We start from the raw sequence: 21413 nt of genomic DNA, 5'->3' as shown, positions 1-21413 counted from the left end.
TGCAGTGACAAAAAAGCTGCAGATGTAGTTCCAGTGATGCAGAGAACTCCGACTAAACAGAAGAAATTTGCTCTGGTACAGATGTTGCAGACCAGGATTTTATTCTGTAGTTCATTGAGTTCCAGCTATCCCACAGGGAAAATACCAAGAGCAGTGGAATCAACCTCATTCCTTGCTCTCCATGTCTGTGTGGCCTGCAGGGGTTTCACAAGCTACATGTTTCTTCTGAGTGATCCAGGAGCAAGGGCTCACAGCTCCCGTTGTCTCTCCAGTGCAGATAAAAGTAATGATCTTTGCTTTAATAGGCTCTTCCCTAGAGGCATATGTAAGCATATTTAGCTATCTAACTACGCCACATGACCCGAAGGCTGAGCTAGCAGGGTTTTGGAAATTTTCAGTCAGGCATTGCCACATGTCTCTTGCCTGGCCCGTCATCAGAGGGCAGCAGCATATTGGCTGATACTGAATAGTCATGAGGCATAAATTATTCTAAATCATTGCACTTGGATATTAAAATAAAAGGAAAAAAAAAAAAAAGAAACTAAAAAAAACGGCCCAACATCAAATCACCAAAACAAAAAACCCAAGAAGCCACAACTTTCTAACCTGTGAGGGTCATATAGTCTTCCTGCTGTCCAAAGTTTTGAAGAGTACCCTCAGGTCATATCTGAGAATCTCTTTCATAACCAGGTTAGAATTAATTTCTCATACTTGACAAAAGTCCATCTGCTGTCTAGCAGCTGGAGAGTGTCCAGGCCATTAAATCTTTTACGAATTACAACACTGTGACTTCTGCTTTGGGGGAGCCCCAAGATCCAGCAAAGTCATTGCTTAGATACTAGAGAAAGACCAGAAAAGGAATTAAGTCCCCAGTGTCCCTCTGGCTGGCTGGGACTGAGGTCCTCCCTCTAACAGTAGCTGCATTCCTGCTGTTTTTACACAGAACATTGGGAATGCAGCTCCTGATACAGCAGACATCAGTGATCTCCCTGGGAGCTGCTTACTTGCCCGTTTGGAATTGCTGCAGGCTTTTGGACTCCATAACCACTGTGGCAATAAGGTCTATCTGTGGATGTTACCTCTGAAAAATTGTGTCTCTGAGGAAACCGCAAGATTTGGCACTGTTTGTTAGCACTACTTTGCTGAAGGTCAATAGCAGGGAGATCGCAGCTGTTGCTCTTACAGACAGCAGCTTTCTGTAAGCCAGTCCCAGAGCCTCCACAGCAAAATCCTGCCTTTCCTAAAGCATCTCTGAAGGAGCAGGGCATGACATGTGGCTCCTTTGCCAGAGAATTATTTGTGAGGACGTGCTGCAAGCTCAACTTTTTTCACTTACAGTGGCCTTTGATGGGTTGGCATGGAAAGGTTTTAGGTTATATTCAGGTAAGTAAACAGAACTGTCGGCTTGAGAAGAACTGAAAAATATCTTCATTCTGGTATGAGAGCCTTGATAATTGCCGCTATTGTCCACCCTCCCATGCTAGCCAGCACCTTTTCAGTCGACTTAATTGTTCCCCACCCTTGGTTTCAAGAACAGTCTTGCCCATCCTTAGCCGCTTGATGGTTGCAAGAGGAGAGGGCGGGGGCTGTGCCAAGACTACGTGACTCACCATCCAAAAGGCTTTATCTTTTCCCAAATCCTGCTGGCCACGTGTTGTGGTTCAATGCCAGGCAGTAAATAAGCACCATGCCGCCACTCAACTTGATCACACCCCATCACTGGGATGGGGGGAGAGAATCAGAAGACTAAAAGCGGGAAAACTCGTGGATTGAGATAAAAACCATTTAATAGGTAAAGCAAATGCCGCACACACAAAGAACTCACACACAACGCAAAACAAGGAATTAATTCACCCCTTCCCATAGGCAGGTCACCTTCAGGACAACAGAGCCCCATCCTGTGTAATGTCCTTAGAAAGACAAACACCATCGGTTCTGCATGTCTCCTCTTCCTCCCCGCGGTTTTCTACACTGACCCCAATGCCGTATGGTATGGAATGGAATATCCATTTGGTCAGTTGGGGTCAGTCTTCCCAGCTGTGTCTCCTCCTAACTCCTTGTGCAACCCCAGCCTTCTTGCTGTCAGGGAGATAATGAGAAGCAGAAAAGGCCTTGACACTGTGCAAGCCCTGCTCAGCAATAATGAAAACATCTCTGTATTATCAACTCCATTCTCAGCACAAATCCAAAACACAGCCCCACGCCAGATATTATGAAGAAAATTAACGAACACAGCCAAAGTCAGCACACCATACAGTTTACAGTAGAGTCAGTGTCTGCATGAGGGAGTGAGAGAGGGAACAAACAGCTGTGAGGCACAGGGACATAAATCAGCTTTGCCAATAGAATTCCATGCCTCTTATTACTCCAGTCATAGAAATCACTGCCTTCATTTCATGCTCTTTTCTTTAACCATGGCAGCTACTTCATTGCATTAAGAAAAATTCGTTGTCATCATCAAAGTGATAAAGTGTGTGACTCAGGGAACTGGAGGCCTGTTATTGCATATACTTTGCTACACACATCTGGTTTTAGGTACTTAGACACTTACATGGACAAGTTTAGAAATTATAGTACCTCTGTGACAGTCCCCCTATTTACTACTGCTGGATATGGAAAATTCTTAAGGTGGGTGAGTTACTCACCTATTCCTTTGACTTGAGATATCTGGCATTGCCAAGAGCCATGAAGCTGATCCACTAATAACACAGAATAATTTCTGTTTATAGTTTCAGCATCAAATAACAATGGCATACAGTTGCTATGGCTATTTATGCTCCATCTGGTTTTTATATTGCAATGCTCTATTGCAGTGGGAAAAAAGAGATATATAAAAATACATAAAGCAGCTTTAAAAGTACTGTTTTTTATTTGCCAAATTGAATGCACTGTTAGGCTTTCTCAGGGGGAGGCACAGAAAGATACAGACTAGAAGGAAGGGCTTATAAAATCATCTTACCAGCCTTTCTGCAAGCTACTTGTCACAACTCCCTTCATTAGACACCTTATCACTTCACCTCATGGCTGATATACACAACAGATGGATTACACTTCAAATGGATAACTGGCATGTGGCAATAACTTCTCCAACTTAAATTAAAGGTAAGTAACCAGCACCTCTCCATACAGCCCCTGACATCATGTGCTATGTACACACAACTGTACAGTGATACATAGAAATGAGATTCCCAAAGGAATCTGTGCTTCCCCTTAGACAAGTTACACAATCCATAATTAAGAAGATCCAGGGCATAAGCTGTGTAGGCAGATCTTGGGCTTTGCCATAAGAGAGCTTGGTTGTCTGTGCCAATCAAGAAAGTAATATGTGTGTGCACATGTAAGAGCATAGAAATGAAGGGTTCTGTGTGCAGGTACCTGGGCAAATGGGTCTGGGTCTCTGCACAGCTGCATGTCTGCAGGCACACATCTGGATGCCAAAACAGGTTTTAGCTACAAGGTGTCCCTAAGGTGGCCAGCACACGAATAACAAAGGGAGAGATGAGAATAAGATTTGATTCCTGGCTGCCCAAGTACCCCACATCCACAGTGCTTAGGAATGATAAAGATGATGGCTGGCAGCAGTTGGGAAAGGAGCCCCCATGGTGGCTGAGTGGTGAAAATTACAGCCATCGCCTGTCTTGGAGCCTGGATATTCCACACTGCCAGGATAGCTGTGGTAAAAGTCTACTTTGTGCTGAGCAATGAAGCCCACTGTCTGCTGGACACTGCAGGTCCCCCCGCCTTTGCCAAAGACTCCTCCATCCTCGCTGGTCAGGATTGTGTAAGTGTTCTGCCCTGCTCCATAGTGCTGACAGGGGGCAGGCATGGCTTGCATGTTGCCAGCTGTGGTGATGGGGTAGCCCTGGTGGAATTTGGGGTGCACATCCAGGTAAGTTCCGCTCTGGAAGCCACTCTGAAAGGGAAAGGCAGAGAGTCAGAACACAGAGCTTCTCCACTGGTGTCCACAGGCCTGACATGTACTGGGGCTCTGTCCTTTCACATTATTGTATATTGACCAGCAGCAATGGCATGGAGGGCAAGAAGAACTATGTCCATTCCCATAGTTCAGGGGTGGATACACAATTATATATACGTAAGAGGAAAAGAGCTTTTCCCTGGAAACGTTTCTGTGGTACAGCCAGCCCACTGCTGGGCTACCACCAGTACACATGGTGTGGTGCCCAGCCTGTGCCTCTGTGCTGAGCTAACCAGAAGGCCGGGTACGCTCACACTCCTATGTTTCAGTTGCACCCATGGAGGAAATAGGGGACTGATCTGCCCAGACAGAAGAGCCATGATGAGCCACGCGCTGTGTTCTTACTTGCGTGAGACACTGAGCCCGTTCGCTCCACAGGCTCTGCTTCTGGCACCTTTTCAGCTTCATCCTCCGGTTCTGGAACCAAGTCTTCACCTGGGAGGGGAAGGGAAAGCAAAGAAAATGTCAGCAAAGGAGAGAGAAGAAAAAATGTAACCAAATTCACAAGCAGGAAGAACCAGAGGGAGTGACCAGATGGCAGAGATACATGGGCAGCAGCAGATAAAAGCCTTTAGGAACTCCTGGGGGTGTTGCCACGGGGAGAGTCTGTCTAGCAGCCTCAGCAGGTGGCTACTGCAACTGTGTGATGGGGGAGGGGGTGGCTCGGTGTCAAGAGACAGGGATAGTTGGGATAAATGGACTCATCCTGAACATGGACGTGCATGACTGGTGTAAATCAGATCCACTGACACTTCTACAAGCCCCTTGAACTACAGGCAAACTTCTAAGATGCTGTTTCTGTATGTTTGGGAACAGAGAAGGGACAAACCTGCTCCTTGTCCCTAGCAGTTCCCAAATTCAAAGCTGCTTGCTGAGGCGAATTCCAGGGCCATTTCCCCCCAGGCTGTGTCTGCACTGTGAAAGCAGCCTTTGCAGGGATGTGGATTGAAGGAAAGAGCAGACTGTCCCACCAGCCTTGTTCCTGACAGAACCAGTTCAGTGCATGCACTTACAATGCACCTACAACTTCTTTAGTCCCAGGGCATCCCGACCATCATGCCCAGCTCTGAGATTCAAATTTCAGGAAGATTTTGGACTTGTAACTGGGAGCTCTTGTGCCCCGTTGCCCAGCCCCCCCCCCGCTTTAGGAAGGCATCATTGGAGGCAGCGTCATGTCACTACACACAACCTACCTGGAGATCAGCAGAGACCCTAAAGGGCAGTGATGTGTGAACCTAGCAGCACCCATGGGGAGGAGGGAGCACATGTCAAGCAGCCAGGCAGTGCTGAGTGTGGGGCATTAGATACTGGACAAGATAAGACCCAGGAGACACTAGCAAGAGCTTTCAGCATGTTGCAGCAGCCCTGTGATTCAGAGAACAGATGCATGCCAGGGTTTCTGAGAAGTTCACAGCACACGAAAAAAATCTGTGAAGTGCTGCAAAGCCCAGGGTAGAGACTGTTTGTGGTGAATAACATATTCATCACTGGGTTTGCAATTCTACCATGGGTGTTGGTAACAGAACCCTTGGCTGACCCCCGACTTGGGAGGCCCAAAGGAGGTGCCACTGACCCCGCTATCTGCAAAACTGCGTCTGATGTCTGGGCATGAATAAGCAGGGGAACAACTGTCAGCTGGCACCTTGGCCTCAGTCCCTGCTGGGGACTCATCTTTCCATCCTGGCACTCCCTGAAGTGACCACTCAGCCGCTGTGAGATCGATACACTGTGGGTCAAAGTCTCTGTGCTCACCTGCTTGTAGGTGAGCCCCAGGGCAACAGCCAGCTCCCGGATCTGCTGGGGGCTGAGGTACTTCTGGCTCTGGAAGCGCTGGTGCAGGGTTAGCAGCTGCTCCTTGGAGAAAGCTGTCCGGCTCTTGGTCTTCCTGATCCCCTCCACGCCATATTCTCTGCCTTTCTGAGGCTTAGCTGAAGGCTGTGGGGATGAGGATGAGGAATGTGGACTGGTGGCTGAATCTGGTGTGAATTGGCTGAAATTCCCAGAACTGGATGAAGCTGGGGACACTTCTATAAATAAAAAGAAAATGAGAAAAGGTCTAAGAGACAAAATGTTTAGCTGTAAGGGTATGAGCATGCTCCCTGCCTGCTGTAGAGCTCTTTGGCTACCAGACAGGAGCTTTTTAGAAGCAAAGGCTTGTGCGACCCTCCTTTCTTCACAGAGCTGTGAGCACAGACAAGCACACTGAGAGCAAGCAGCTTCCCAGCTCAGTCCCCTCTAGGATGTTCATGACTCCCTTCTGCCAGGCAGAAAAGTCAGGGTAGGGAACAGTGCAAAAGTGTGGTGCACATTGGTTCACAGTGAACTCTCCTCCTCCAGATGGCCTCAATAATATTTCAGTCTGATTATGGTGTAAAAAGGCCTTGTCATGACTGCAAGCATAGCTCTGGGTTGCTGGCTGGGCTCCCCAGAACTGCCTGCCCAGCAATACCAAGGCACTCAATAGAGACAAAACAGCCTCTGACCAGGTTGTACAGTGGGGCAGAGCAGCCAGTGCTCACAGTGAGGGCAGCAGGTGGAGAACATCAGGCATTGGATATTGGCTCAGTCCTGCTTGCCCTTGTCTCCCACCACAGACCGTGCCACTGCTGGAGACACTGTCGGTGGAAGGAGCTATTTGTCTGAGAGGGGCTTTTGGCAAGAGAAGAATGAAGGAAAGAAATTTCACACGGAAAAGGAGAGGGAGAGGAAAGGTGGGTATGTGAAACGGGTGAAAAGAGGCAGCAATCCTGTACCAGGGACATAGGGGACAAAATTCAAGAGTGCAGAGGAACGCATTCAAGCCCCTTCTAATTTGTCCTGGTACATGTCTTAAGGGATCTCTGTCGATGGCAAAGTTGAGGTAAAGACCTAAGGGAAAAGTTTCCTGAACAATCTGGGCTCCTAGTGAAGACAAAACCTGTTAAGATGCAAAGTCATTTAGGCTGCAGGAATAAGAAAATGTGTCACATGCCACATTATTGGGGTCTGAGAGAGGCTGAGACCTTCTCAGGCCAACTTGACTGAAGGGCTGTGATAGCAGTCACTCCTCTTTTCCCCAACTACAGTGATGAATCTGCCCACCACTCCCTCCTCCAGCTACTCCTCTGCAAACTGTCCTGCATGGTCCAACCCCGCTCCTTCTACTGGGAGTGCAGTGAATGGGGCAGTGCCATTTCAGTGCACACCTTCTGACTACTGAGCCCAACCAATGTCTCCCAACCTTCTTACCAGCCACCCTGAGAGCTGTGACACTGAGACACCCTCCTCAATCACCAGAATACATGTCCAGAGCAAAGCACTGATGTCCCCCGGAGGAATGGGCTTCCCACCCATCCCACAAAACCTTTCCCTCTTCTGTTCTAAGCTGAGAGTCTACTAAGCAATCACTGAAAAGCCTTGGAGTCCTGTTGGACCTCAGAAAGGTGGCCACATCTGTGGTAGTGCGCCCCTTGTAACTCTCCTGACAGAGGCATTCCTGTCTCTGCGGTGCCTGCCCCTCAAGGCTTGCCTGCTCTGGGCCATTTGCTATCCCTGGGAGACGACAGCACCCAGAGCAGGGGCTGGTGAACAGCCAGGGGTGTGGTGGGGCAGGTTTCCAGCACTGGGGAGCAGGGCCATGAGGATTGCAAAGGGATTCTGTCTGCAAGCAGGAAGAGGCTGTCAGCAGAAGAGGTGCAAGGGCCTGCAGTGTTAAGTGCATGGAGCTAGACTGCAGAGCCTTGAGGAAGCTGAACATCAGTGACCTGGCTGCATGGCAAGCTAAAACTTCATGTGGTGTGCAGCTTGAGCTCAGGACAAAAGTGCTCCTTCTCCCATGAGAAGAGAGCAAAGGAGACAGGAAGCAAGAAAGACAAACAACAGACACGAACATGAGAGTGCAACAGACATGAATATGAAAGCCTGTGACAGACCCACCACCTCAAGGCCTTGACATCTGCAATCCTCGACTTCCACTACAGGGGTTCTCTCTGAGAGAGGCATGAGGGTGTTTGAAGATGGGGTTAAAGGCTATGTACCAAACCCAACAGGGGCACACAGAGTCCATATGCCTGCTGCCTCTGTTGGGCAGGCAGCACGCAGAGAGGCTACACGGCAGGCAGCCACATGTGAGTAGCCATAGGCACTCTGCCTGAGCCTGGAGCTTTCCACAGCAACTCACAGCTTGAAAGTGGCACCCCAAAACCCACCTCTCCTCCTACCCATTTACCTTGCTAGGGTGTTGCCCCGCTGACCATAATTCGGGGCTGGGCGAAAACCTGCTCTTATCAGCTCTTCTATTGCCCCTCACTGGACTGGGAGAGGAATGGCAGGAACAGAAAATGTCACTCTGGTGACGTCTGGGACTTTTTGGTTCAAAAGGGAAAGGCAAAGCAACCAGAGCACAGAAATAAGAGGGAAATAGATGGAAATGGCAAAATGAAAGAAGCAGTGTAACAATTTAAAGGAGTAGATCTTCCAGCACCCAGTGATTCAGAGCAGGCCTTGGCTGCTGATTAATAAGTGCATAAAGAATGCAAGGAGCTTGTAAGAGGATGAAGGATGCCACAAGAAGTATCTCCAGGATCTGTTTCCCTCTACGGCACAAATGACAGCATTTAACTAAAAGGAGGCCGAGACATCCCCACACCAAGAACCATGAACTTCCATAAGACCAAGTTGTCACACTGCCCTTCAGCCTGGAGAACAGAGCTGACAGTGCCTCGACTCTTTCAGGCTCTTTGAGGTTTAGGAAACCGGTTGGCAGCCACCCAAGAAAAGTAGCATGGAAGAGTGGCGTGACTGGCCAAGGTCACCCCTCCTCCTTGCCTACCCCAGCACACTCTGCCCAGGTCACGCACTAGGAAACCAAGGCAGGGAAAGAGAAAAATCCGCTCAAAGTCGTTTGAGCCTGACCTGGTAGCAGGGTTATCCTGGGGGTCAGCCCCAGGATGTAGCTGGAAGGCCTTACCTGCCGTGTGCCTCCCGCCCGCAGCCTGCGGAGAGTGCCCGGCCGCTGTGGGGGCCTGTGCTGCGGCCCCCGCCGCGCTCCAGCCGAGCTCCAGGCGGCCCCGGGCGGCCCCGCCGGGGTACGCGGGGCACGGCGGCAGCGCCAAGTGCGCGCACATGGGCACGGCCGCAGGGGCGGGTCCCCCTCACGCCAGCTGTCACCTCCACCTGGGGGCAGGTCCCGCCACCGAGCTGAGGCAGCCCGGGAGCGCAGACAGGCCTTTATAGCCGGCCATTGCCTGCCCCGGCCCGCAATATCCACCGCGGCCCGCTCCTCCGGACTCTTTGTCATGGTAAAGAGGCCGATCGGTGGGGTGGGGACGGGGCAGGGGGAGGGAAAGCAGCGCTCGGAATGGCATCAGGGCTCAAATATGTCCCCTCTGAATTCTTCCCATTCTGCAGGTTCCTCAGTCACACCTGAGCAGGGTCTGACCCAGAGCCCCAGGACAACTCCTCCCCTTGCCTCTGTGGGCTCTTGTCGTGGCTCAGAACCCCATGAGTGCGGATGTCCCGCACAAGACAGCTGATCCCTGCATTGGGATAGCACATCCCGGTCCCTCTCCACCGCGGCGAGGGCTCAGCAGCTGAATCTGGTGCTGAGCCGCTCCTGACCGTGCCGGCCAAACCCACACCCTGCCCTGGGCTGGTGGGGAGGGTTCGGAGACCTGAGACCTTTGCTTTGTGGCTTGTGTGACACTGACACCTCCCCAGGACCCACCGACACCACAGACACCCCCTACTGACCTGGCAGCACCTCCCATACTCTTGGTGCAGATGTCAGAGATGGGAGAGGGGGGAAAATGAATAAGAATTAGAGCTGGGGACTAGAACACACCTTTTTTCTTCTTTTTTTATTTTTCTTTTTTTTTCTCTCTTTTATTTAACTGAGAAGGAATTTCCTTTATACAGGCCTTCGAGAGAGCCAGCTGAAAATGTGTTTGGCCCATCTTCAACAAGCCTGTGCCAGAGCAAACTCAGAAACACTGGGCAAGGCACATCCAACAGCAGATCTTACTTTGCAGAGCAGGCTCAGAAATCTCAGCTGGCTGGTCTCCAGGGGGACAACCAGCATAGGCATTTTCATTGTGGAGCTAGGAAAAGATCTAGTGTATGTAAGGCCCACAGCTAACAGATTTGCTTGCCCATGGCCTTTCAAAACATATCCTTTTATTTGTGTTGCCTTGGCTGTGGCCTTTGTCAGGCTGCTGCAGGTTGTTTGGAATAAAGGAGATGAAGAGTTTCCTTAAGGACAGGGTTAGCTGATGTTTCCTGACATATGGCCTATCCAAGGGGGACAGGCACCTGCAGAGCTGTTCATTAAATAACTAAAGATAAGCGAGTGAGATACAGAATTCATCTCTGGGCCTGCAGATTGGGCTTGTTTTGGTCTCCTCCCTTCAGCAGGTTTTCCTCTATCTGTAATTAGGTAAATTTTATTGGTTTCATTTCAAAAGACATCTCACTAATGTCCATTTCTCAATAGAGATCTAGAAGTCCCAGAGTTAAATAAAATACTTCTTGCTAGAACCAGCCCTGCTTTGGCACCAGGACACGTGCATGCCTCCTGTCAGAAGCTCAGATCTGAAGGTGCTGATCTGCAGAAGTGTAAAATGATGTCAAATGGACAGTCCTTTCACTCCTCTGAACCTCATTACTCCACCAATGCTTGTTGCTGCTTTTATCCCAAGCCTGTGCTAGCATCCCAGTACCTGCCAGGAGAGGTGCCAGGAGGGGCACCTGCTTGCTGTCAGTGCTCAAGTACCAGCAGGGAGAAGATGCAGACAGGTGGAGGAAAGCAACAGAACTAGGAAGTAGAATTTAGATCAGTTTAAAAGGACATGGAACACCACTTTCAGCAGAACTTGTGCTGCTGCTCTGTGCCCCACGGCAGGTCACTAGTCCTGGCTTCCCCGTCTGCAGAGACACTTTCCCATGAGGGGCAGACTGGAGGGAGCCAGGGACCTGGCTAAAGTCTCTTTAACTTGGCACTGAGTTTTATGTTTTCTATTTGCATGAAACGTTTTTTTACTTTACAAACTGCAGGGATTGACATATCTCTGCACAAGAACAGCACATTTTAATGTTAAATTTACTTGAAAAAACAAAAAGAGGGCTTTTGAGCACATCTGACTCAATAGAAACACAAGAGCATCCTGAATATGTCAGTTATATTGCTACAGCCTCTAAATTTGCTTTGGCTCATGTCTCACTTCTGAATCATTCTACATTTCAGAGCCGCAGTGCCACAAGAGCTGAGATCACTGTCCCTCACACCTGCCCTCAAGCCCTAGCTAATTAAGCACCAGTGACATGAGCTGTTCAGAGCTTGGGACCCCACTGGGCAGCTCCAGTGCCACCAGTCAAGGAGGGTGTTATGTTCTCCTTCTTACTCATGCCTGGCCTCTTACCCTGTATTGGTGTTCAAATTTTCATGGCCTTAGGTGCAGTTAGGATATGAAACCAAGGCAGCAGACCTGGGGGGTATCAACATCTCTCTTAGGATTGTTGAACCTGAAGACCCGGCAGAAAACATGGTGTGGGTGCTGGTATGTGTGGCAGTGGGGGTCTGTGTAGCTGTTGGGAGTTTCACTGGCTGAGCACTTCACACTAGATCTCATTGATTTCAGCTGCCTCTGAAGGTGTCTGGGATCTTTCCTACAAGGTGCCCAGAGGCCATAATAAACCAGTGTAGTCACTTGCACTACAAAGTCCCTCTGGGCAGCAGCTGGGGAGGAGGGTGGTGTCACTGCTGGGAGCCGAGCCACCCCCATCCCCCGGCTGGAGCCCTGAGTGGGGCAGCACTAGGGAGTCACCTCCCTGCAGGCAGGAGGGGCACCCAGGGGCAGAGGAGCTGAGGGAACCTCAGGGCCTCACTCCCTGTGGCTTCAGAGCAGCAGCGCCTCTGAGGGAGCAGCTTGTGTGCCCCACAAAACATGTGGCACAGATGTGGCTTGGCATCACACCAAGCCTGGCTGGTTTGGGACTGTTTTGTTCCAGACTAGGCCCAAACAATCACTGCTATCTGACAATGCTGAGTATGGTTTTGGTTAGTTACTCAAAGATTGTTAATGCAGTTGTTTTAAGAAAAAGGCTTTGATAGTACTGTTTTGTAATATTTCTCCTTTTTTTTTTTTGAAGCTTCAAACAAAGGCCCTGCTTTGTTTAAGCATTTGTAAAGTTGTTGTGACTGTACTATTGATACTAATGGCTTAATCAAAAACATTTTAAGAGCAAAAAACTGGAAAAATAATGCAGTTTGAAGGATAAGAAGCAAAGTAGCTAAAACATTCCCACACTGCAACATTACTGCTCTTTTTCCCCTTTTAACCACTTTGTTCAGCAAGTTAATTCTTTAATCATAACTTGAATTTGAATTTGCCTCTCTTAAAGCACCATACTTTTCTCGGACTTTCCTTTTGGTGACTTCTTTTGGTGTTTTTTTACATTTTTTCTTTGCTTTCTGTGAGACTGTGCTGTAATCTGGTTAGATCCCTGTGCTTGCCTTGTGTCACAATGACCTTGTACTCTTTATCAATATTGTTAATGAGTCTGCAAAAGAAAAGGGGTTTTTTCCCTGCTAACACACATGGCTTTGCTGAACTGAGAGTAGGCAGGGGAGAGGAGAATTTATTCTGAAAAATCATAAATGTGCTGCCACTTTCTGGGGCTTTTATATGTGTCATACTGGGCTGAAAAATTCTGAAAGGAGTAAAATAACTTCCCATTGAGGGAATGTAGCCAAATTTCATTTGGGTGATCATAAAAAGGAAAAAAAGGAAAAGTATTCATTTTTTGTTTTTCCACTGTTCTCAGCCTAAGGCTGGTCAGAACTGGTACTTTGCTGTACATAGCAGCCATCCAGAGCCACAAAAAAGTAAGTTAAGACCCCTCAGGGCCGAAAGTTGTAAGGGTATGGTGTAACACCTACCTAGAAAGGCTGGGGGAGGGTCTAGAAAGCTTTCAAACCTTAAATAACATTAGTAAGTGTTTCCTAGCTGCCTTCAAATTTTCCTTCTGTAAATGTAATTTAGGACACAACTTCACATGTTAAGTGATTTTGCTTCATAAAGGAAGGGAACAGAGGGCCCCTTCTCTTAAATTACTCAGAGTAATAAAAGCTCAACTTATTTTACTGTGCAAAATTTTTCAGTAAGATCAGCGAAAGGTAAAAATTAAAATCTGTGCCACAGCCATAAATTCCTTTCTCCCCTCCTTTTTTTTTCTTTCTATTTTTTTTCTTTATTTCTGTGTAGTAAAAAAAAAAAAAAAAAGAGTAAGGGTCAATAAATGAATGGGCTTAGTTTCCAACAAAGCAGTTTAGGACAAGCTGTTGATCATTATTGTGAGATGGATTTTTCTGGTCATACATCCTTCCTGGAGTCCTTCACACAGTCAGGCCCTCAAAGAGAAGTATAGTTTGACACATATGCCAAGACGTAGATCAAACTGGAAAAAATGATCTGTCACTGTTGCCAGCACTCCCACAGTCTCCTGGGTCTCACTTGTAGGATTTTACTTCCCATTTTGGCAGGAAAAGGTGTGATCAGTGTAGGCAGAAGAGAAGGGCTGGACAATCTTACCACATCTACCACTTTTAGTCTCATTCCAACATACATCTCTTGGAATGTAGTAGACTCCTCTGCTCTCACACATCCTTCACAAATCCCAGTCTAGCTTCTGTCTCGTCTTCAGGTTTAAAAGGCACCTGTGGTTGCTAGCCAAAACAATTTCCCTGTCTGTATGGCTACAAGTTATGGCAAATACAGATAATTCTTGTCCAGCTTGATGTTGCTGTGCATTTCCCACTTCCCAAAGTGTCTGTCTGTGCCAGGCATGTGCTACCAACTGAAAGAGATGTGAGAGTCCAGCATCAGAAATGGAAGATGGAGTTTTCCCCCTATCCAATATGAATTTTCACTTTGAAGAAATAAGTTTGCTTATAAAATTACAGCAAGGCTGCACTCCAGATCCACCATGTCTAAGTCCCCTGCAATAAAGGGTCTTAAATGCTGTTGATGTCATCTGTGGGATATTTTCTCCCAGAAAGGGAGAGGGGAGGGTTTTTATAATGCTTGTTTCTTTTTTGGTACTTGAACTGTTTCCCCTTCTCTTTAACAAAAGCTATGAGGATTTTTTATGGCGGCTGTTGCCACAGCACCGAGCTGTCTAAGTCTTGAAATCTCAAATCATGTTTAACTAGTTTGGGTCATGCATAGCATTTTAATCCAAATGTGCATATGGAGAGAACATTCCCCACCACTGGAAAACTCATCTGGTCCTACAGAGATGTGGTCCCTGTGTGACATTCCCCAAACTTGCTCCTGGGAATTTTCCAAAGAATTCCCACTTAAGTGTAATTTAGAAAACCGCAGGTCCCCATGGCTCCTCTACCAGTTCAGTTGTCAGTACCTGGGAATGCATCCCACTTATCCAGCACTTTGGTATCAAGTTTTGACCATAACATTTGGGTTGGACTAGGCTCAAGATATGTTTACCATGCTCCTTCCATGGTTTTCACTCATCTTGCTCCACGACAAGTGGATCTCAGTGCGTGGTCTCATAGGGAATTGTGAAAGGGTCTTCAATACCTTGTGAGGATGTGGCAGAGGAGTAGAGGGTGAGCTGGCAGGGAAAGCTGCCCACAGAACAAGGCACAAAGAAGCTGTTGGGACACCTCTGCAAGGGTAAAAGTTACAGAGAGAGCAGGTGATGGATTTTGGCAGGGGGGAAGAAAGTTAGAGGTTTCCCAGTTGCATTAAATGCAGACAAAGGCTGCCTTAAGGGGGTTATAGGCCTGGAATATCAAACCTTGAAGACTCTTTGACATGTCTAAGGCTGGAAGAAGAATGTAGTGGTCTCCTTTTCCAGTCACCGGCTCTGGTATCTGGGATTCCACCAGCCCAAATGTGCCAGGAATTAAGTCTCCCCAGACAGAGATAACATAGCAGAGCTCTGATCAAGGGACTGATATCAAAGGAGCAAATCTTTCAGCCCCGGGGATGAATCATCAGAGCAGTTTATTCCAACCTTTTCTCCTCCTTTCAAGTATCAGGTTCAATTACAGCAACGGCAGCACAAAAGGCTTCCTCATTCTAGGTGCTGAAAAGGCAGCGAAAACACAACCAGGAGGAATGGAATTCACAGGTGATACAAGACTGGGAGTGTGTTGCAAATACCACAGAGAACAAAGAAGTGATGTAAAAGGATCCTATCTTGCTTGGGCAGGGAGGAAGAAGAAAAGATGGGGGCTGGTCATGCACCTGAGGAGAAGGGATCCCCAAAGTTAAGTATTCAAAGGGAGATGTCTAGAAAGCACAGCATGGGAGGAAAATTTAAAAAAAGGTAGGCAAAAGAAATGCACGTTTGCCAGCTGAGGTATACCAAATTCAAACAACAGCAATATTATTTTGCAGACATTCAAGCAGTTGACAAAAATCCTTGTAATCTTATTTTCCTGAATGAGCAGACTGAGGCTGCATGTGGGCCCAGGAAAGGGCCTGTAATTGAACAGCACAGGCCACTCCTTGGCTGAGCAGAAACAGTTTGTCATTGCAAAAAGCCTGTGCTTAAAGCTAGAAGGCACTATTAATACTGCCCACAGTTATGGTGAGGTTACACAAAGAAGGTCACATTCTGTTTTGTATGCCCTGCAAAACGTGGGGACGAGGAGGAAAGAGAAGCCCCAAGGAAGAGCAGCAAGCACAGGAGTTATAAACCAGCTTCTCTCTGCCAAGCCAGTATCAAACCAGAAGTGCAGCACCTCAGCCTCTCTGATTCTCAGCAATATGTGGATCTAATCTCTGTTTACATACAGGGGGAGATCTGTCTTGGCTGAAGGCATTCCCACTGCCTGTTCCACTCAAATTGTCCTACCTCCTACGACACAGGCGAGGACAGGTGGAAAGGGCTGAACTGGAAGGCACAATTCTGGGAACTCTGATGGCAGTAGATGAGGTTGTGTGTGTCACTTCAGCTCCACCATTATTCAGAGTCATCTCACCTGTACAGAGATGAGCTGGAGGGCCAAGCTAGGTCTAGTCCTCTGCCTCATCATTGTTGGTTATGTCAGCTGATCCTTCAACAGGCTTTCCTGGGACATCAGTCACATCATTGCTGGATCTCAATAAACTATGTTGTCAATGGGTCTGCTTCCCTCATGAAGCTGAATTAGTTCTGCTGGAAAAACAGGAGCAAGGCCATTGACTCTGCAGAAAGATCATTTATCTCTGCAGCCTGTAGCTCAGGTGCATGCCAGGAGCCACAGAACTGCTCCTGAGCTGTAGTCTGGCTTGGGCTGTGGTTTGGTGCATGGGGATTTGGGTGGGAGGGAAGGAATTGCTTGTTTTGCAGGTTTGTGGCATGGCACTCATATTTCAGAGTGCCCTGTGCTTTGGCATGGCACAATTTACCGCTGTGAGTTGTCAGCTGCCCTAAAAGATGCTTACTGATAATTTCATTGCAGGTGAATCTAAGCTTTGCAGGAATTGTGGGTGCAGGAGTGAATATCAGCCATACATACATATACATACATAAATACGCATATATACATATACATATATATACACACACACACACACAGATATATATATGTATATATATATATATATGTATATATATATAAGTGTATATATATGCACACATATACACACATGGCCTCTTTCAGCTATGAGGCATATGAGGCATCTGGGAAACACATGCTGCCAGCATGTTGCCACATAACCAGGCATGTTTCCATGTTTCCATGCCTGGAAAACAGTGTAACACAGAGTCAGCACACTCCAGTGAGGCTGCACTCAGTAGCTTGTGTTTCCCCCAGGGCACTGTGCTGTAGCAGGAATGAAGCACCTCAGGAGCAAGGAAGAAATTAATGGCTCAAAGGTAATCAGCTTGTGGGGATGTAATGTTAAACTCATTGAGAAGGCAAGATGGGGGGGAAGGGGGTTGGGGTTGGTGGCCTGTGAAAATCTCAGCATGAAAAAAGGCAGGAAAGATTTCTTTATGAAATTATGGTATTCTTTTGGGAAAGTACCACATAGTAGAAGGAAGGACCAAGTGTGTTCAGGGGCAGAAGAAAATTATTGAGGTACAAGAGAGGACTCAGAGATGGCCAGGTAATGCGAGCTCATCTTCATTCATACTTTCAGTTTACCCATTTCTGTGCTGTTTTGGCCCCTTTTTTGTGATAGCTGTGCCACTGATGCAGACAAATCACCCAAAGACAGTGTTAGCAAGGAGTATTCAGTCTTTTCAGCTCTAGTAATAGAGGCTTCCATGTACAAATACAGTCTCAGGTCTCTGGCTCCTGCTGGAAGAGATCTTGGTGCTGCAATGCACTCTTCCTGCAAGGCACCAAGTATAAACCACAGGCTCAGCAGGAATTTTGTGCCCCCTTTGCTACAGAGACCACTGGGAGTTTTGTGTGGGGACTAGGTCGTTCAGGGGATCTGGGTGAAAACCTTGACTCTGACTGTTGCCAAGCTGGGTTTGTGTGCATGGCTGTATGATTAGAGTAATTCAGCTTTTGCCCTTAGCTTCCCTGCAGAAGGAAGGAATTTGCAGATCTGCAAGCTGTGATCCAGGCTGTTAGAAGGCCTCCCTAGATGAGGCTGGGTGTGTGGACATTCTGTACCTTTTCATAACACTACTGGCAAGGACCAAGCAGTGTCTGTGCAACCAGAGTGCTCACACCCACAGCTCACACATCACTCGTGTGCTCAAGGATGGCTGCGCTCCAAACCTTCCTGGCAGCCCCCGGTTCAGAGAGACTGGGAGCAGGGGCAGTACAATTGCTGTGGCTCCCAGACCTTCCAGCCAGCTGGCCCTGCAGCTGCCCAGCACTCCCAGTCCTGCAGTGCTTTGCACTCTGCAGGGAGATTATAATCCCCCTCCCTTGTGTCCCTCCTTCACCTTCTTTCCCTTTCATGTCAGGCATGGTAAGGAGATGAGGAACCAGTCTGTGTTATGCCTCTGCAGTGTCCTTCATGGCAGGGCACTGCACAAGCAAAGGCACCCAGTGCTCTGCACATCCAGGGTGCATCACAGCTTCCCAGAAGCTTTGCATTTCCATGGTCTCTATTTTTAAAATGTCACTAATGTGTCCTGACCCCGCCTTCAGCAGGATAAAGCATGCTCTATCAGCTCAGTTTAGTTAATAAAAACATTAAGTTCCAGTCAAGGAAAAAAACTGAAAATGTCTTTTCAAGAACCAACACTGGGCACTAAATCTTTGCTAAAGCCTAATTTCTAGTCAGCCCTGGTGTTTGTGCTTTGGCTACTCTGTCCTCACACACAGAGTCAGTCAGGAAGTGGACTGTCCAGTCACAAGGAAAAACGTTTCTCTTCCTTTACTTCTACTTTTTTCCCCCATTTTTATTTTCTTATTTATTTCCTTTTTTTCCCCAATTACATTTGGAAAAAAAAATCAGACTTGCTCACAGAAAAAGATGGCTCAAAACAGTCTTTTTGGAAACACCAAAACTATACACTAATATGACGCTTTTAACTTTTCTTTGTGTGTGTGACCAGAGCATGCCAGCACACACCATTACCTATGAACTACATATGATCTGTGTGAATGTCACCCTTGGGTCAGAATGAGAAAAAGGAGGAGCACAAAGGTGGTGGGGTGCTGCTCCACAAAAGCTTTGTCTCTTTCACAAAATAAGGAAATATACCGGCAAGTATTTCTCTCAACATTTCTGCATGGATAAGTTTTTCTGAGATGAACAAGCCCCTGCTGCAAGTTTCAGCAGTGGTGGTGTCTGCCCACAACGGGCTTTGCTGACATTGGCTTTGGCCAGTTCTGTTTGGATATCATCCTGCACTACCTACTGCAGGTAGGAAGAAATCTCTGCTTTGTGCTTATGGCCAGGCTGCTTCTGGCTTGCCACTGGGAGCCTTCAGTGCAGCTGAGCCAGCTGTATCTTGCATGCCCATCAGGTTTAGCTGCCTGTGGCACTTAAAAGATCCTGTGCATATTATCAGTTTCCACTGAGCCCTTTATGCACGTTGCTCTGAGTGGCAGCTGACAATAAATTCCAGTGGCTGATGCTGTGTGTAAAATGCATGTTTTGGTCATGTTTCTCTTTGGGTTCCTGTGAAAAATCTCATTTTGCTGACAATTGTGTGTACTACTTTCTGTTGTTCAGGATGTGAGTAACTTTCTGGACATGATTGCTCACATCCTGTGGGGCAATTGCAATCTGGTCTACATGGATCTAAGACACAGACAAACATGCCACTTTCATAACCCAGAGAAAATACCTATGGTGTGCTTAATTGAAATTTTCAAAGGCCACCTGTCATCTCTCACCACCCCCAGCTCCCTCCCTGTGGTGGTGGTTACAACTTGACAGTGCTGAATTTACCAGATCAAGTGCAATCTCTGTGCTAATACGATGCAGCTACATGGCTGAAAAACTGCTGTGATGCAGCTGGAGACAGCAGCAAGACAGGTCCCTACTAAAAAAACCACCCCACAGTTAATAAGTACACGTGGGTGTAGAAACTCGGTAGGAAATACTGAGGCAACATTTGTCCTTCCTGCTCTCCTCCAGCAGTGACTGTCAGCCCGAGTGCAGCTCTGCACTTTTATTTGACGGTGTGATCTCACTCAGACGGGCATGAACTTTGCTCACCGACTTCCCTCGGGCCGTCCCTTTGCTAATGAAAATACCCAGGTGCAAGGAGGGGCAGTGTTAAGCCAGGATCACGCAGGCGGTCAGCAGGAGAGTGGGATGCGAGCTGCTCCAAGCGCTGCTCTGCCCAGGAGGTGGCACTGCCAGCTTGGCTGCCCGGACCTGGCGCTTCTTGCGCAAACACAGCCCGGCCGTGAGTTCCTGTTCGAACCCCGCCTGCCAAGCACCACCCTAGATAAAACCTAAGTCATCTACCCTGTTCTGTTTGCTCGGCTTTCACCCTGATTGTCCCTTCTTCCAGCGAGATTGCTCAGGTCAAAAGCCCAGACAAGACATTGCACGCTGGCACAATTTCTTGCTGCGCCCAAAACGCCCAGCCACCTTTCCTCTCCTTTTCTCGCCATCTCCCTCCCTTTCCCGTCTTTCCCTACCTCTCAGCTCTGATCTGTCAGCAGTGAGTAGATGCTCCAGACATGTGCTGTGTTTTGCAGTATTGCTGTCTCTTTTTAACTTGCATATCCAAAATTTTTTTCAAGTGCACTGGTGTTTTCCCAGCCTTCTCATCAATGGCTATCAAGCTCTGCTTTATCCACAGGACAGAGAGGCCCAGAGCACACCAAGTCCTGTTTCTAGCTGCTGAAGAAAGATTAGCCTTCAGCATGCCACGTATTCCAAAGCTGTCAGCATTTTTTGTTCATTCCCACCACCTCAGTGTGCTTGGCAGCCATCTCTGTACCCACAGAACAGTCTTGGATGGACATGAAAGAACTCTTTTGGAAGGAGCATGGTGACAAAAAGACAAAGGCTGCTGGGTGACAGCAAGTGCTGAGCTGCACATTCTTGGTGGATATAGGCTAGAGTTTATTTACCTCCTCTGCTTCATGGCTGCCTGTTCCCTGCCCACCTTGCAGTCATAATGCCTTGACTACAAAGTGGGGTTGTCACCGTGATATTTTCTGAAAAATCCCTTCGCCAGGATTTCTTCTCCTGGGAAGCTGGGAAGCTTCAGCTTCTCCCTGTTTTGCTGCTTTGGAATGTGATTTGGAGAATTGTTGACCCAGCATGTGAATTGTTTTAATTTAATGACCAATCCCAGTCCAGCTGTTGGGACTCTGGTCAGTCATTGGTTTTTGTTATTCATTCTTTTCTAGCCTTCTGATGTATCCTTTCTCTTTCTTTAATATAGTTTCAGTATATAATTTATTTTAATATAATAGAATAGAATAATAAATTAGCCTTCTGAGAACATGGAGTCAAATTCTCATCTCTCACCTCATCCTGGGGACCTCACAATACCACATGGGGTCTCACACCAAGACACCTAAATAGCTAAAACTACCTGATGGCCATTCTACCTCACTTCAAACAGCTCCACTCATAGCCACACCACTTTCAAGGACTCTTCTTTTCAACCACTATTGCCTTCAGAGATCTGACCACTCTTCTCTGCATACTTCTCTCTCCTTATTACATACAGCTCCCTCCTGTCTCCTGCTGTAATGCCAGACACACAGCCAGCAAGTTTCCCAATGCTCTGGGTATATGATAATCCTTCTGGCTACCTCACTACAGGGACCATTTCCAGTCCAGCCCTAGGACTCCCTTCCAGAGTCACTCACTGTCTCTGCCACATCTCCTGCTGTGTTCATCACTCAGTGCTTCACTCCATTCCATCCTTCCTTGGCTTCCTCTCACTCTGTTCCCTAAACATCATCTTCTGTATCAAATTAACCACCATCAAACTGATCCACCAGTGCCATGCTGACTGCTCTGGAATGGCAGCAAATGTTTGCTGGACTTTGGGAGTGCAATGG

At 47.6% G+C, this 21413-nt stretch overlaps 1 protein-coding gene across 1 annotated transcript; it reads right to left on the bottom strand.

The window, feature by feature from the left end:
• Window positions 1–1769: 1769 nt before the first annotated feature.
• LOC102067333 (homeobox protein NANOG-like) lies at window positions 1770–9236 on the bottom strand. The gene is made up of 4 exons (XM_026796983.2): window positions 8925–9236; window positions 5729–6003; window positions 4322–4411; window positions 1770–3913 (listed from the first exon to the last, which is right to left on the bottom strand). The coding sequence occupies exons 1-4, from the start codon at window positions 9079–9081 to the stop codon at window positions 3551–3553; spliced, it is 885 nt and encodes a 294-aa protein (XP_026652784.2). The 5' UTR covers window positions 9082–9236; the 3' UTR covers window positions 1770–3550.
• Window positions 9237–21413: the final 12177 nt, after the last annotated feature.

This window comes from Zonotrichia albicollis, chromosome 2 (assembly GCF_047830755.1).
Source record: "Zonotrichia albicollis isolate bZonAlb1 chromosome 2, bZonAlb1.hap1, whole genome shotgun sequence".
NCBI lineage: Eukaryota > Metazoa > Chordata > Aves > Passeriformes > Passerellidae > Zonotrichia > Zonotrichia albicollis.
This window is presented reverse-complemented; position numbering and strand designations above follow the sequence as displayed.